A 16,951-nucleotide genomic window follows, 5' to 3' on the forward strand; every position below is an offset into this window, starting at 1 on the left:
CTCTTTCATAATGTATTTCCTGCTTATCGAGTGAGAGGACAAAATCTGAAGAACAGTACATACAACTGCCATATGACGATGTTTAAAATAACTTCCTTTTTGAGATAACTGAACAATTGCTGAGCATAAATTTCAGTGCTTTTTCCCATAGAGTACTAATTTATAGGAGAACATACTTCTCAAAACACAGTAAGTCTAAATGCATATATTTCTCATCTTTTGAAAATTTCTTTCTGTTTGGTTTTACTTCCATTTCTTTTCTGTTTTGTTCCATTTTGTGACAGTAGTGACTTAGGAGGAACAAAGTATTAAAAGAAATGCTAACTTAAAAACCTAGAAATATAGTAAGATACTTTATCTCAACCTACACTACAAATATTTACAGTGTTCAAAGCACAAAGCTCTGCAAATATATTTATTAAGTTTAAATATTACAGCAATATTTAAGGAAGTGCAGGTAAGAATCTCATTTGCATCTTTCTTAAATACACATGCTAAAGGAACAAAATGGCAGGCTATGGAGAGCTTCACTCTTTTTCTCATTTGAACAAGTTTTGGAAAAGTATCCAAAAAAAATCTCTGTTAAAACAGTTATCTTGCAAAAAACCAGTTATCTTGCAAAATGCTTAACCCATCTTAAAAGTGAGCTGCTGCCAAATAACACAGTTCTTCTCTCCCCTACTATCTGATACAAGTTCCCAATTCTTTTCTTGAACCAGATCTACCAACTCCATGAGAGAGATCACGGCAACAGAAATTTGCTTGCTGATTTAATTGAAAACAGGTTTTGGCTGGTTTTTTTTTTTCCAGGAAGCAAAAAGGAGTTATCTTCTACCAAATGATCTGATCCACCTCATGCAACCATGTAATCATGCATAAATGCTCCTCGAGTTTCACAGGGAGACGAAGAGCAGGACCACTCCTTTCAGATGCAGATTTCCATAAAGTAAGATCAAGCTTATTGTGATACTTTGGAATAAAAAAGTAGACCTAAACAAAAGGGTTTTTAAGCCATATTGCCATAAAGCCTAACCCTGATAAATAGGGTAAATAGGCCCTGATAAATAGTCAAAACAAGAGTCTGCACAAGTGATGACCAGATGAGTGGTGTTTTCGACTTCGGTTTGTGGGTTTATGTTTGGTTGTTGGTTTTTTTTTTACTTCCTCTTAAAAGAACGAAAAAGGAATAGAGAGAAAACGCAACAGTGTGAAGCTAGACAATGAGAGTGACTGAAACTACAGAACAAAGCTGAAGAAAACAAAGCACACCAAAACACACAATATAAATATCGTGTTTGAATGGGCAGTTGACCTAAGTACACCTCACACAGTTATGCCAGCACAGCAGTGGGTGGAGGGAGTAGGATTTACATTAACAGTAACAGCAAAGAGAAGTAGAAGCTATGCCCTGAGGTAAATAAAAAACACAGTCTTGAGACAGGTGTAGTGAAACGACTGATTCTAAAGTGGATGGGAAATTATGAGTGACCAGTAAGAAGCAGCTGAAGTAGGAATTTGGGCAACAAGATGAATGAAGGTGATCAGACAACACTTGAAACCAGAGATATTACGGCTAACAGAAAGTTGCTAACAACACATTACTTTTTGGCTGACTACATAATTACAATGAGTAAAGATAATTAGTGTACAGCCCCAAGAGCACAGACGTGTCTACAGATTCAGATGCAATTAGAAGCTTACTGAGCAAGAAGGGCATGAATTGGCTCCAATGCCAAACTCAAGTTAGAAATTTCCTCTTCAAAAGAGAAATCTATTCACAGAGGCACGGTCTTGCATTTACTGTAAAGACAGTATCTGGTGGGGAGCCAGCTAGAGCAAATTCAGGTCAGAGAAGGGAAAACTGATCATACGACCGCCTCCAAATAACTGTTTCAATATGCTCTGAATTAATACACTCCTTCTGTTTTCATATAGGACAAGGATGACAGGACCAAAGATTGGACGGCTAAAGAGAACAGGCGTCAATTAAATCAATGTGAAAAAGTCAAAGGTCAGAATAACCTCTTTCACAGAGGTCTGAGAAAACTGGCATGTAGATTTCAGGTCTAGTAGTAAGCTTTTTGATTAAACACTACAGTAAGCAATGATATATTACGACAGAGCACCTGTTTTTAAAACCTGGGAAAGCAGGGCAATCCAGGCAACTGTTCTGGAGTTCAAATCCATATATGGCAAGTAAGCCCAAGCTGTCACCTTTAAGAAGTTACATGTAACAGGTTTCCACCATCTTCTCATTTGTTTTTTGTTTTGTAACTAATGATTAGAAACATTACAGAGTTTTTGTATATTTGCCTTTGCACTAGCACTCCAGAGGATGTGGCTGGCTCTCCACCAGCTCGCAGAACTTTACATACTGTAACTGGTGTGGAGCATGAAAAAAGACACATAAGAGAAAGTTGGAAGGTTCTTTAAAAGATAAAAGCCTTTTTTCCCAATTTTTTACATATAAAAACTAAATATAATGTTGTTAGCATTATAGTAATAATGAATGATCCATACTGTTTCCATTTGGTACACTATTGTTCTCTTAAACCTCCCTGTGTTGTGCACACACACTCTACAACATTTACTCTTCAGCAGCCAGGACAAATTAGTCACCACCAGCAAAAGAGAGAACGTTCACCAAATCGTGACAAGCCTCTACCTCCTCCCTGATAAGGAGGTCCAAAGAACTTATACTATGACTAAGGAAGTCCTAGAAAGTATTTCAATCACCTGTGTAACTTAGTCCACGGGCTGTCACAATTCTTGAAGAAAACAGGCCATACAAGGAAATAAGAGGCATTAAAAAACAAACAAGCACATATTAATAAAAAAAAAAAACCAAACAACCCACAAGTCTACTGATGCAAAGCTGTGAAGTAGCTTGGTGCCAGTACTGACGTCACTGAGACTTCGGGCACTGCCAAAGAAATGGGAACTCCCACACACCACACAGCACTGTCTGAAGAAACGTACACTTCACTGAGCTCTTCTTAGCCAGTGAATTAACCATCATGGTAGAAGAATGTGAACAGAGGTGGCTAACTTGATTTGGCCAAGACAGACATATGACAATTTCTGGTACTGAAGTGACAGGAAACCTTATGGCATGCTTGAGTAACTGATGCATGTCTCGGAGAGACTTAATGATAGAGGTAAGTGGCACTGGTAACACTTCTCAAGCTAGGCCCTCTGAGAATGGACTGTTTGAGTCTTGGTAGGAGCTTGGGCTTCAAATGGCTAAATTTGCTTTGAAAAATCATGTTCAAGACACCTACAGAACGTGTTACCCCACAGTTATTGGGATGCTCTTAAGAATGCTATTTTGGGCTGAGGGGAGTGGCCTGAACCTCATGACAACTTTAGTTAACCACTGAATGTGCAGCAAGTGATGTGAAAACTTCTGTGTGTGTGTGTGAGAGGGGGATCAGCTCCTTGACATGTGGTAACAGATGATGGACAATAAGAACCGAGGTCAGGACTTCCAGTGGAGAAAAAGGGTCTGCATGACCCTTTTTCAAATGTCCCCTGAGAGCTGCAAGCTTCACAAATGAGATGGCATTGGTGAGGGTCAGGAATTCAGCCACAGACAGGCCCAGAGAAGAAGTTCTGGAGTTGTGATCTGGCACAATTGAGAGAAAGAATTAAAGATCCCATTAACTGAAGCAGAAGGGGTGGAGCTGATTCTGACCCTCTTTTTTTAAGCCTTCAGTAAGGCACTGGTAGGTCTTGGGCTTGGTGTACTTTTCACTACACAATACAAGCACTTTCAATTCTCAGGCCACAAAAAAAAGGTAAAAAACAAAAGTATTCATGCCTGAGAGTAAAGGCAGAAAGGTTTAAACACAAAGCATTAAAATAAAACAGAAAACAAGACTGAACAGATAAGGCTGCCACTGATAAAGATACATCAAAACATGTCAATTCTTACATATGAAAGAATGGATATGGGGCAAAAGTCATCTATTTCTATAAGGGGCACAACACAAGCAAACCTTCATAGGACTGCTAAGGCTACGTCCGTCACAGCATGCATTTGGGTGATACCTCAATATAACATGGCAATGACACTTACTGATGACAGAAAACTGAGAGACCTCGCCAATACTGTAAATTTGTCCTTTAATATCGTACAAAAGCTAAATGACTTTGGTGATTACAGCAACAAAACCAGATGAAATTCAGTGGTAGAAATGCAAGATTATGAACTAATATTTCTTCCAGAAGGTGGGAGTGACAGCTGGAAATAATGTAAGAGGAAAAATACTAGGACACAGACACTGATCGTGAAGTGACTGTGAGGTCTAAACTGACACTGTTAGGCAAATAAGTACAAACAAACCTAGTGTGTCAAGAGCAATTTTTGAGAGAAATAGGGAAGTGCTATTCTACAAAGTCATAGTAAGGTCTCATCTGAAGTTAGATATACTCAAAGGCGAACAAAAATTTTCTGTAAAGACTCATTCAAGCAGGAAAAAGCAGAGAGTGGGGGTCTTGCTAGAGAATGTAAAAATTATCTTATAAAGGAGAAACACTGCATTAGGCAGAGTTTTACCCAGTTCAGGTACAAGAAATAGTTTAGCCAAGTTATTGGAACATTCTGTTCACTACAGTTATTCAAATACACAAAAGATATATAGTAAGGTAATCTGGCTTACTTAGGCTAGAAAAGTGAAGGGATGGGACATCCCTTGAGATGTAGAAAAGAACTAGGACAAATATGTAAGAAAGAAGACATAGTGTTGATACACAAAAAAATAAACAGAGCCCCCAAAAAAGCACCACCACAAAAAAGGAATAAAATTATTTATCCAGAAAGCTACAAAAGAGTTTCTAACAGTTTGATTAACAAAGGTCTGGAAAAGCAATGTTAGCAATGCTTTATTTTGGTGCCACACAAACCGTCTTTAGAAAAACGTGTTCAAAACATACACATTTTGTTAGCCTATTCAAACCCCCTCAAGGCCAAAGAGACCTGTCAACCTTAGAAAATACAAATATAAATCTCCAACATCTACTTTATCTGTTCTGAGTGATGACTCTGAAAAGAAATAAAATTTTGATGTGTGGAGATTAGAAGAGGGTCTTCTTTTTAACTTTGCCGACTTAATAACAGATTTAAAGAGCCCCTGTAACACCCAGATTAAGCCATAAATATAAAACACTCGTATTGCAAAGATTTGTTTTCCTTCTGAAATATTTAGAACATATATCTGAAGAGCAAAGGGGAAGAGAAAGTTACTTACAGCAGTTGACAGCCGGGATGCCAAGGTCATTTCCAAATTTCCTTTGAGACCAAGAAGTGCAGGAACCAAGATAAAAACTTCAGTAACATTCTTGAACACATCCCAGTGCTATAGAAGGGATACAGTGGGAAACATTCCATTGAAAAAATTATCTTTAGACCATTTGCAAAGTATTCAAAAAATTCTTTAACTGATAATTTAATCCTCTTAAAAAAAAAAAGAATCTTTTTATATTAGACCTAAAAGTTTAGAGCCAGAACTACTATCCATCTGAATAGAACAGATCTATGACTGCATATTCCTACTTCAAAGACGAGAATACCAAAAGTAAGAGATATAAAACTTGGCCATAAAACAAACCTAGTTAGAAAAAGATGTCATTAACTTGAAGCCTTTTTTTTTTTCATGACTTTAAAATAGTACCAGGTACTATGACTGCTCCAGAATTCTGCTCTTAAAGTACAATGATAGGCTTATCTTTTACCTTCCAGCTGTGTAGAAACCTCACGTAAAAACAGCAAGGAATTAGTTGGACAGAATCTTTAAGCAAATAAAGTTTGTCTTTATTCTTTTACTTCTAAGTGTGAAATTTAGAAGAGTACAGTTTTCCAAAACCTGGATTTTATAAAGCAAACTCACCCGTAACTTTTTGTGCACTGAGTTCTCAGCACTGAAATTCTATACTACTTTCTGTCAGTCTGTCAGTTCTGAAATATTACTACTGCCTGTCAATCCGTGTACTTAATTTGTAAACATTCACCAACTTCAACTAATATAACAAAATTGTAGATTGTCTTTGTATTCAGGGATTTGCAATCATTTAAATTACTGTTAATTAAAGTAAAAGCGTTCAATTCTCAAATGTAAACAAGATCCGAGAATTACCTATATGTGAAGTTACATATATATTTACTGCTGTGAAAGAGTAGCCATGAAATGGTTTGTAAATGCTTTATTGTCTTCAAATCTTCATTTTCAAAACATGTTCTGTCACATTTCAAAATCCCGCTTTACTGACATCATAGCTAATGCTTAATTTAAAGGGAAAAAAAAAAGTAGTGCTGACACTAGCTGTTTATTTTTGCCTTTGTGATACACATCTCATTCATTGCGAGCTGGACTGGGAAATCAATAAAGATTAAAAGTAACACAGAAGGAAAAAACAAGATCTCAGCCCAGCTCAAAAAACAGCTCTACCAACACATGCCCTATAGGGAAGGAAGACAAGGTGAAACATTTGGTTGGCAGCCAGTAGGGGCAGTAGGCACAACTGACTCTTTTGGCTGATTATTATGCTGTATCATATATTATATGATACGTTATATATTAAAAATACTCACAAAGCACCTGTACAAAGAATAAATTGTAAGGTGTAAATGAACAAAAAAAAAAAAAGCACAAGACTGGTGTAAAACAGTGCAGGAAAGTGGTAAAGTCTAGTCTGCGTGTCAATTTTTATTTTCCTTTTTCGTGATGTATAAAAGTGTCTTTCCATAGCAACTGGGTGAAATGCAAGGTTCCTTCACTCTCAAGATTTTGAGTGACAGTCACCTCTTACCCTTCTTTAAACTCTAAGCATAGCTAAAGAAAATCCTATAATAAAACAAAACAGATTCTCTACTCTTTCCATTTGAATATTGAATTTATTTAATATTTTTTAATAATTTTTTGTGCATCTACTCATACAGGAAGAGAGAATCTGCAAGGTTTGTACTTACAAGAAATTTCTGTTTTCTATAAAACTAATTAGGTTGGAAATAAAATATAGCCTTCAGAATGCAAAGAGAGGACAAGAAAATAAGTTAGCCAAATAAACCTTTCTTAACTGTTACTGTCTCCAGAATTTTCTTCAAATATCACTGCACAAAGAATGATTTCAAAGGCAACTGTTGCTTTTAACTCCACTGAAATGCTGCTGACATCTACAAGTGTGTTAAACTAGAAACCCGTCCTAAATACCTTCTGTATCAGTAGGGTTCTTAGTGATACAATACTCCAAAACAGGTTTTAAAAGTATTATTTCCGGTGGGTCTGGCAGGGTTTTGGTAACAGGAGAGGGGGCTACTGTAAGAAGCTTCAGAAGCTCCCCCTGGCTCTAAGTCAGACCCATCTCTGGCCAAGGCTGAGCCAATCAGTGTCTCTGCGATAACATATGTAAGAGGGGAAAAGCCTGCTGTGCTGGCTCTTTTGCTTCTGACATTCTTTTGTTTGGGAGAGGAGTGGAACTGGAGAGAGACAACCATGCAGTCACCAGCATCAGTGAGGAAGGAGGCAGGGAGGCACACCACAGCAGTCATTCCCCTTTGGCCTATGGTGAGACAGCAGGCTGAGCCCTCGTAGCCCTTAGAGATCAACAGTGGGGTTAGAATCCCACTGGAGCCCGCGGAGGAACCCACACTGGAGCAGGGGACTGAATCTAAGGAAAGCCCATGCTGGAGCAGTCCATCACTGGGAGGACTGCAGCCCTCAGAAGGGACCCACACTAGTGGGAGAAGTTCACGGAGGACTGTATCCCATTGGAGCGACATCGTGTTGCTACAGGGGAAGACTGGGAGAAGTTTTCTCCCTGAGGAGGAAGGAGCAGCAGAAACAACATGGAACAAACTGGACCTGACCTGAACTCCTATTCCTTGCCTTCTTGTGCTGCTGTTAGGGAGGAGGTAGCAGAGCTGGGGAGGGGAAGAAGGGAGGGGTGGGGGGAAGGGGTGTTTAAGATCTGGATGTATTTATTACTGTGCTACTCTGATTCAGTGGGTAAATTGGTGCCGGTTTTGTGGTTTAAATTAATTTGATTTCGTTTCCCCAAGTTGAGCCTGTCTTTTGCCTGTGACCACAATTAGCGAGTGATCCCTCCTTGTCCTTTGTCTTGACACTCGAGACTTTTGTTGCATTTTCTCCTCTCCATCCCACTGGAGTGGGTAAGAGCGAGCAAGCAGCTGCACGGTGTCTAGTCCTGGCTGGGTGGACTTAAACCACATTATTAAACTTCAGACTTAAAACTGAAATAAAGTTCTATTTTATCTTAGCCCTGAATAACTAACTATGATCAGTTAAATCTGCTACCACAAACTAAGATAATCTGGCTTCTCTGGACCTACTACCACTATATTTCAAGGTGGAAATGACTTTGCTACCCTATTCTACCATGGATGTTTGTCATTCCTAGTGTTCAGCATATCTAATATTACATTAAAAAGTCACTTACATATACCTGAATGTTCAAAAAAGCTCTAAATCACTTCATATGAATCTCATATAACATACAAATGTTAGACAGATTTTCATATAACATATGAATATCATACCAAATGTACAGAGTGTTTCAGAAATTAAGTAGACTTGAAGCACAGGAGATAATGCAATACATTCTTCTAACCTTTTCAAACTCCTGTGTATTGCAGCATCACAACTCCCACCTAACTATGTATGTATTTATTACCGTCAACGGAATTTTGAATCATTACTGTATTTCTATCCTTAATTAAAGCAGAAGGTAAGTTTTATTCACCAGCTCACTGTGGCTAAGTGACAACACTTCCCATGACTTGAATGACACCAAATTAAACATTGGAACTGTTTAGGATGAAGTTTGGGGAAAAGGATGTCAAAGTAGCAAAACCATAGACAGATCTAAGTACTCCCTCAATAGTGTAAACTTCTACAATATCACACATTAGAATTACAAACCTCACAGCCTACCCGTTACAAAAACATCTTCCAAAGCAAATACCAACCTGTACAATATCCAAAACCATACCAGCAGAAACAGTTCCAAATCCTGCTAGCAAAAATGGTACGAGTATCTGTAATGCCATAGTACTACTAGATTCTTTGGGTTGTTTTCTACTTCCTTCCACAATGATATCTTCATTACTGTCACTAGATAGGCTGTCTTCCTGCAACATGGCATCTGTTTCTGAAGCATCCATTCCATCACAGTAATTATATCTGGTAAAATCATCATACTTAGGGCTACAGCTAGATGGGCTGTGTCCAGTACTACCATGAAAATCTGGTTCTGAGAAGTGATGGTACTCTGTGTGTTGTTCAGACCTAACATTAAAACTGTGTCCTGCTTGTTGTAATCCATCTTGCCAGACACCATTCACTTTTTTATGTCTTTCATCCTGGTTGACTTGGTAAACAACAGGAACCATACTCAAAAGCAGACTCAAAAATTTATCAGACTGAATTGTATTAAGATTTACGGTCCAGTTTACAAAACCTTCTCTGTCATGAACTTTGCTATTTGTTTTGGAGATGGTAGATCTGCCTTTACAGTTAGTCATAGTGCTACAGAAGTACAGGTTGAAAAGTGCTTTGTTCTTCAGATGGCAGAGAAGAAACCTTGTAGATGAGTCATCAAGTGGCACGCTTGATGACTTTAAAACAGATAAACCAAAAGGATCCTTTTTTGCATGTAAAAATGTTTTTTCATTGATCTCAGATCTTCAACAATTCCATAAGCAATACCGGATCTGCAAAAAAGTAAAAAGTATATAATGAAGATTTAAAATTTAATTCTTCAGAAGACACAAGATTCTGGTTTAAATTTTCAGTCTACCCAGTATCTTTCCAAAAAAAGTATCTGTAGAAATGCCAACCTCCTCCAATATATAACTGCCTAAGTTGAAAGAAATTAGAAGGTAAAAAGGGAAAGCTGGTGGGTGAAGAAACTGGTGGTGGGTTTCACAAACCTGTGTACTTTCCAGTGAGAGACAGCAATGTGGACTGTAAGCAAATTAGTGTGGGCTTAGCTTTTGCCTTCTTGAAGCCCAAGAATTCAAAGTCTTCAGACAGATACTGAGGGATACTCTAGACTTCCAGTGGCCTTAAAGGCAGTAGGTCCCCAGAGAAAAATATTTCTGCAAGGTGCAAGGGTATGGACAAAAGGAACCCATGTGAAGCACTGCAGGGCCACTGTTCTTCCTCCCACTCCTTGCTAATGGCAGGGAGCCCAGAAAAATTTAGGAAAAAAATCCCCAACTTTCAAAATGCTATCAGAAGTGGTAAGCCCAAAGCAATATTCTGGGTGGCAAAGGCCTTACGTGTTGTCGGTCCTTGCCCTCCATCCCCATAAAAAGATGGTGAAACAACATTGATAGGTACAATTCAAAAGCATTCTACCTTAAAATCATAATAACTGATTTTTCTCTGAAGCAAAAATGCAAATTATGTTAAGTATGAAGAGCTACTATATACATAATAAAACTGGACATTTTTTCTTCATAAAACACTACAATATCAAGGAAAGAATACAGTAATGAAATTCAGACCAATTAGTCTAAAATAGTTTGAATCAGATTAATATAAAGATAAACCTACAGTACTGCATTCATAAATATGGCATATTAAAATTTAATTAAAACTAGAAATAAGTGCATGAGGTGTCAGTTGCAGGTATTTCCTTAAAGATAGGTTATTCTGATGTCTAGTAACCACTAAAATATAATTATTTGACCAATATTATCACTAAATGTGGTCAGTTTTGCTTTCTGCAAATCATGCAAACACGATCTTTTACCTTGTTGGTTTCCTCCCTTAGAAGCCACTTTACCTTCCTCTTCTTCAATTTTCATGTTGAGATAACAGTCGTGGAAATTTACTAACTGAACAGTTGCAATTTGACTCGAAGCTTTGTTGACTTTGGTATTTATTACTAGACTCCATGAAAAAAAGTAACTGACTGGCATAAACAAAGAAACAAAAGTCAGGCAGACTACACCTGCATGATGTGGGATAACACAATTCCACAAGCGCAAGATGCTGAATCTATGCCAAGCTGTGAAAACATATTTTTACAGACTGTAGCTAATAAAAATAGTTGATTGGAGTTGATTGGAGAATTCTATGCGTCCTCAGAGAACCAGGCTCCTAAGATCGTATCATTCATGTTATGATCTCTATACTTTCCCTCCTCCATTTCAGTGTTTTTAAGTCATCCAGTATTTCTGGAGCAATTTCAGATAGGTTTGATAGAGTAGAGATGTCAAAGCTTTTAATAACTAACACACTTATAAATGAGATCCAAATTTGTGCCCTTGCTGTAAGGCATCTTCAAACATTAGTTAGGATCATTAACTCATATATGGCCACTGCAAGTCAACATCAGAAGTCCTGGGGCTCACATAATTACTTGTTTGGGGTTTTTTGAGTGAAGAGATGACTCAGATACAACACGAAGATTTTACGTCTACCAGTTGCTTTATCCAAGAGAGCTCTGACCAAGAAACAAATATTTGAGAAATGACAACGGAGTTTATCATTTGATTTAGAAAGAAGTCAAGTTTTGCAAGAAAAAGCAATCTTTTTTCCACAAGACCAACAGAGGACTTACGGTAACAAAGAATCTTTTGCCACCGCACAGCAGTTTGTGCTACACTGAACCATTTAGCATGAGTACATAAAACCCAGGCCTCAGTTCTGGTTTCCACACACTTTAATTAGGAATAACAAAACAATTTTTGTTGCTATTCCGGAGGAGCTCTAACCACAGGCCAAAACAGTGCTCTCTTAAGTGCTACAGAAAGACAGAACAAGAAGGGGCAATTTTGTTTCTTCCTGCCCCAGAGGCCGCATTATCTACGCAAAAGAAAGGAAACAGTGCATTTTAAAAAGACCATTGGAAGCAGCTCTATCATTAAACTATCAGCCTAACTATTATCAACTTCCATGACAACAGCAAAGATCTTTACAGAAGGTTTAAGAGGAATACAAGAGGATTTTATGGAAGTTGAAGAAAACTAAAATTTCAGGGAATGTATAGCCTAGGGCGCTGAAGGTAGCCAACTGATTTATGACAACGGGAAGTGGCATGTACCTCAGAAGCTTGCAGAGGGGAGGGAAAGGCTTTGGATCACTTCAGCCAGCTGAGTTTCAGTTCTTACAAGAAACATCTAGATCAGAGAAACTTTATAACAGAATTCAAGACCAGGGTGTAGAATTAAGATGTAAAAATATCCATGATGAAAGACACAATCTGAGAATCACAGCAATTTCATCAGTTTTTTTCTAGGTGGTGGTTTGTTGGTTTTGGTTTGGTTTTTTTCTGAGGAGACGGGAAGAGTAACAAATGAAGGATTTTATTTCACTCAAGAGAAAATACATTGAGAAAATTTCCCAATAGCTTTAACAAAGCACAATCTGGCTCTAGCTCTTATTGTGGTTTCTCCAGTATGTTCTCCAGTCACATCAGCGGAGTGCTAGACCAGTGACTCATGGACATTATTCATTGGTCTGGAACTCCGGCCAAAAATATTTGGGTTAATTATCCATATCTTTCTAACATATGGAATTTTCTACTTTAAAGCTTTTACTATTTTTTTTTTTAAGAAACAAATCCTTTAGGAAGATTGTGCTTTCATGCAATATGGGGGGGTGGGAAGAACAGAAATGATTCGGTCAACTAGCAAGAGGCTGGCATGGACAGCTAACAGTTGAATAGTACAAAGCAGTTTGGATGATGGTCGTTTATGTTTTTCCTAACAAAAAGACTCGGAGTGAGCGAATGATAAATGCTGAAAAATGAGAATTTAAGAAGACAAACCAAAAAATATACTATAGAGAGGAGATAGCTATGAAGCCTTGTGAATGTAACTATTCTTTCCAAATGTCACCTGATGTAATAATTTTATCCTGAGTTCCAGGATACTAATATTGCTGTATTGCAATATATCTAATATTGAGGGGTATCAAGGTGTCATTCCTACAAAATGCAGCGAACCATCTAAGGAACAGTATTATCTCAGGGACAAGAACTTCCCAAGAGGCTTTATCATTGACAAAAACAATGCTAATTCTATTGTGCTGTCTAGAGAAGATATGGCCAGCTAAAGAAGCAAGCTCTAAGCGAGTAACTCATATGAAGAAAAAGAGGAAAAAGATCTCAAAAATCCTATCCCCAGTTTCTGTAGGAATAGGAGGTAAGTGAGTCTGGTTTCTTGCTATACAATCAGGAGGTTCCAGAGAAAGATGAAGTACTAAAAAAAGCAAAAAGAGAGAGACAAAGCTCCTCTGAGAAGCCAGGAAGCAGGATCAAATTTACCATACCTGGCACGTTATATATGAAATTAAAGGACACCTTGTCTTTGTCCCTACAAGCAAAATAACAAGCTATGCCCAGACTATGAATGTAATAACCTCCACTTCTTTACTGTTTCCTAAGTACCTACTTTTTCTTCTTTCCCTCCATACATTTAATACCACATAACAATTACTGTATATTATTCACCTCCTTCAGTCCTGCAAACATACATAAACAAACAGTCCTGCAAACATAAGCAAATAGGAAATACAGCCATACCCTGCTATTTGCTAATGAAGTGTTCCCCAAAAGTGAGACACTTAGCAATGCAACAGATAACTGACCGATCTTACCCACAAGAATTAATACTATTGATGCATATGCATCTACAGAGATACCGTATATGATGTGGAAAAGAGAGAGGCAGAAGCAGATGCTATGGACAACAGGACCATGAGCTGGAACAGACGCTGAAATGGATAGCTGCTGTAGGAAAATCTCAGACACTTCAGCTGATTATTATTATATTTTTCCATCTTTCACCCTTGATTGGCCTGATAGGTCTTGATTCATCCAAGAAAGATGAAGACGACAAAGAGAATGTAACTGCTCAGGAGGATGCAACAAGAATGTTCTTCATTATTACCCAAATGAATTGTCAACATTGCTTCAGACACCATGATTCAGTTCTCAAGAGCATGGGAAAGAGATGCTGCTTCTATACACTCCGAGGGTTTAAAGGACATCTAGCACTAGCAGGATTAAGGGATCTTTTTAAGGGGACCAAATTAAGGAATTTGATCATGTAATGATTAGACTGCTGATAAAGTATTTAAAGCATGAAAACAATTAGTAATTAAATCACCGTGCTTTTTAAGAAAAGGGGAAGAGGGAAGAATGGTGAATCATCAAGTATGAAACTTTTGTAGAGACAACATTATGACAGGCTAAACCAAAGATTTATCAAAGGCTAGGTCTAGGAAAATTAGTTTTCCGATTTCTTTCAGATTTTGGCTAACAAAACCCAAAAATAACACCCATCTAAATAATACTGAGGGCTTTCACAGGATCCAATGGCTAATTACACCACAGTCAAAATCCATTTTTCCTGAAAGCTGCAAACACTGTTTTACAGATAATCTTTTAAGGCAATAATAATCTCTAAGTTGCACATCTAGGTAGGCCACAATAAAATACAATGGCTTAAACATGCCTGTCTGAAAAACACCTCTCAGTACAATAACAAGCCTTGGAAAGGGACTCAGGAAAGTAACATGAAACATTGATAACATACCAAGCTTTAATATCTTGCCATAATAAGCAAAGATGAAGCCGGATTCTTTTCTGGCTTCAAAGAGTCTTTTTCTGTCTTCAAAGATGAAGCCAGACTCTTTTCAATGAAAGGGTGGGAGGCAGTGGGCCCAAATTGAAACACGGGAAATTCCATTTAAACATAAGAAAAAGGGGGTTTTTTTTACCTTGAGGGTGTTTGAACCTCATGTCAAAACAAGTTATGGACACTCCACCCTTGGCAATATTTGAAACCCAACTGGACGTGGCCCTAAGCTACCTGCTCTACTTGACCCTACACTGAGCAGAGGTGGCTGAAGAGAAAATTTCCCAAAATCCCTTCTGACTTCAACAATTCTGAGATTCTGTAAAGTTGGAAATATGAGGTTTTGGGAGCCTTCTTTAAATTCAGAATAAGATTTACTCAGGTGCTACAAGGATTCGAGGAGTGTCTTCTCCGCTAGTGTGTCTTGCGTACATATGAGTTCCCAGTATCACAGTGACATTCTGATCACAGCCGTGGCTAATCATTTACCTTGCTGTCATGGATATATCAGTCAAAAGTGAAAGCTACGTCCTATCACCTCAGCAATAGGAAGCGTAAACAAACAGACTGTATCATCATTAACCATCTTCCAGACTTCAGAACCCAAGGTGGTACATTGGGCTAAGATTAGTATTTATACCAGCTACTAAACGTTGAGTGTTAAAGATCAGAAAACACGTTGAAAATCAACAGATGTTGCATGCAAGGCAGATATATGGGCATTACATACCACTGCTTAAGTATTATGCAGTAAACTGGTTAACATGGTGTTTATTGTATGGCAGCTGTGGGTTAAATCAAGGGCAAAAGAAACAAAAGAAAAAATAATGAGGGGGAAAAACAGGTTAAAGAACCACCAGATGCCTTCCTGAATATGAGACACTGCAAGAGCTGACAGCCTCAGGCTGCTTTCAGACAAGTTTGAGATTGCTGCATACCACTTCCTCAACATGGCAAGTTTTGCTTTCGGCCCCAAGGAAGAGAAAAGCAGCTGTAAGAAAAGGACTTGGTTTGCCTCTGCACTTTTAAGGCAACTCAATTAGAAGAGACCAAAACAGAGACAGAAATGAGGTATCAAGGCTGTGAGATGTGCTCAGGTTGTAAAATCACCCAAATGAAATAGCAACATGAAAAATACCGGGCAAATGACATCCAACCTATCAAGCGGGAGAGTTTGAAATATAAGAGACAATGCAGTCCTCTAGATGAAATAACCGACAGGTACTTACCAGGATGAGTCCTAACTGTACTATCTGGGATCCTGATTACAGGTTTCCACTATCATCACCAAGAAGGGATGAGCTGCTTATTAACTTAGGCACTAGGATACAGACTTCATTGTTTTTTGTGGATAATACCCTAAGGCACTTGAGAAGAAAATGATACGCTGTTCCTTTTCCTTCTGAAGTGTCTGCCAGTCATACTGTATTATTTATGGTTCCAATTTCACAGTCTCTCTAAGGCAGTATATGTAGGAAATGCTGCCAAAACAGATCTTCCCACCTGTTCTCCTCTTTTTACCAACATTACTGAACCGGTAGAGTGAGGATAATTCAGGATGTCTACTAAAGCTTGCTAGGAGTCTACCTAGAAAAGATATGAGCACACTTTTCCCAGGTATTTATGTTTTGTTCCTGACACTACAACTAAACAATTAATTTTGTACGTTCCATTTATCAGAGCCTGGCTAATGCAGTGTGGCCACACTACATTACACACTATCACACACTAAAATCTAGGATTAAATGTGAGTGAGAAAGACACTCAACTGCATCCAGTTGGGGGTGGGGAAAAGAAAAAATGATTATTCACTGAAATTAAAGAATGAGACACAGCTACAACTTCAACGTAATTGGGAGTTAATGACAGAGTAGAAAGTAAAGTAGAGTAAACACAAAAGGCTCCTATGTTTTGACAGAAAAGTATGGAAAGAGCTAAGTGTACCATCGCATGTTAATTACAAGGCTTGTAAACAAAAAAAGATGATCGTTGAAGTTTGCGTGTGCTGTTTGGGTTCAGGTCCCCTGCTTGTCTAACAAGTGCATCGGCGGTGGCAGACTCTGGCATATTTATATAGGTGCAAAGGTGGGAACTGAAAGGCAAGCACATGCGGGTTTACAGGAGCACCAGGGAACAAGGGAGGCTGGAAACGTTGGGCAGATCTTGTGCGCGCACAGAGAAACCAAAGAAAAGGCTCATTGTCCAGGCTACCTGGAGCAGGGCGTAATTAGGTGCACATGACGAGAGGAGCTGTGGGGGTTTGAGGAGCGGACGGCACCGGGGCGCGGGTGGCCCTAAGGCCCTTGAGCAGCCGCGGGCCCGGCGCAGAACCCCCGGACGGGC

The 16,951-nt window shown here is 38.5% G+C and overlaps 1 protein-coding gene across 1 annotated transcript in view; it reads right to left on the reverse strand.

The window, feature by feature from the left end:
• SLC41A2 (solute carrier family 41 (magnesium transporter), member 2) overlaps positions 1-9,677 on the reverse strand; it is a gene marked incomplete at its 3' end in the record, with an annotated part of 13,524 nt that extends 3,847 nt beyond the window's left edge. Inside the window, exons 1-2 of the mRNA XM_010144868.1 lie at positions 8,984-9,677; positions 5,250-5,357 (exon numbers count right to left, since the gene is read on the reverse strand). Of these exons, the coding sequence (XP_010143170.1) occupies positions 5,250-5,357; positions 8,984-9,538 (663 nt within the window). The remainder of the gene's footprint in view (positions 1-5,249; positions 5,358-8,983) is intronic.
• Between the last annotated feature and the right edge of the window lie 7,274 nt (positions 9,678-16,951).

This window comes from Buceros rhinoceros, unplaced genomic scaffold, assembly GCF_000710305.1.
Source record: "Buceros rhinoceros silvestris isolate BGI_N320 unplaced genomic scaffold, ASM71030v1 scaffold4681, whole genome shotgun sequence".
Lineage (NCBI taxonomy): Eukaryota > Metazoa > Chordata > Aves > Bucerotiformes > Bucerotidae > Buceros > Buceros rhinoceros.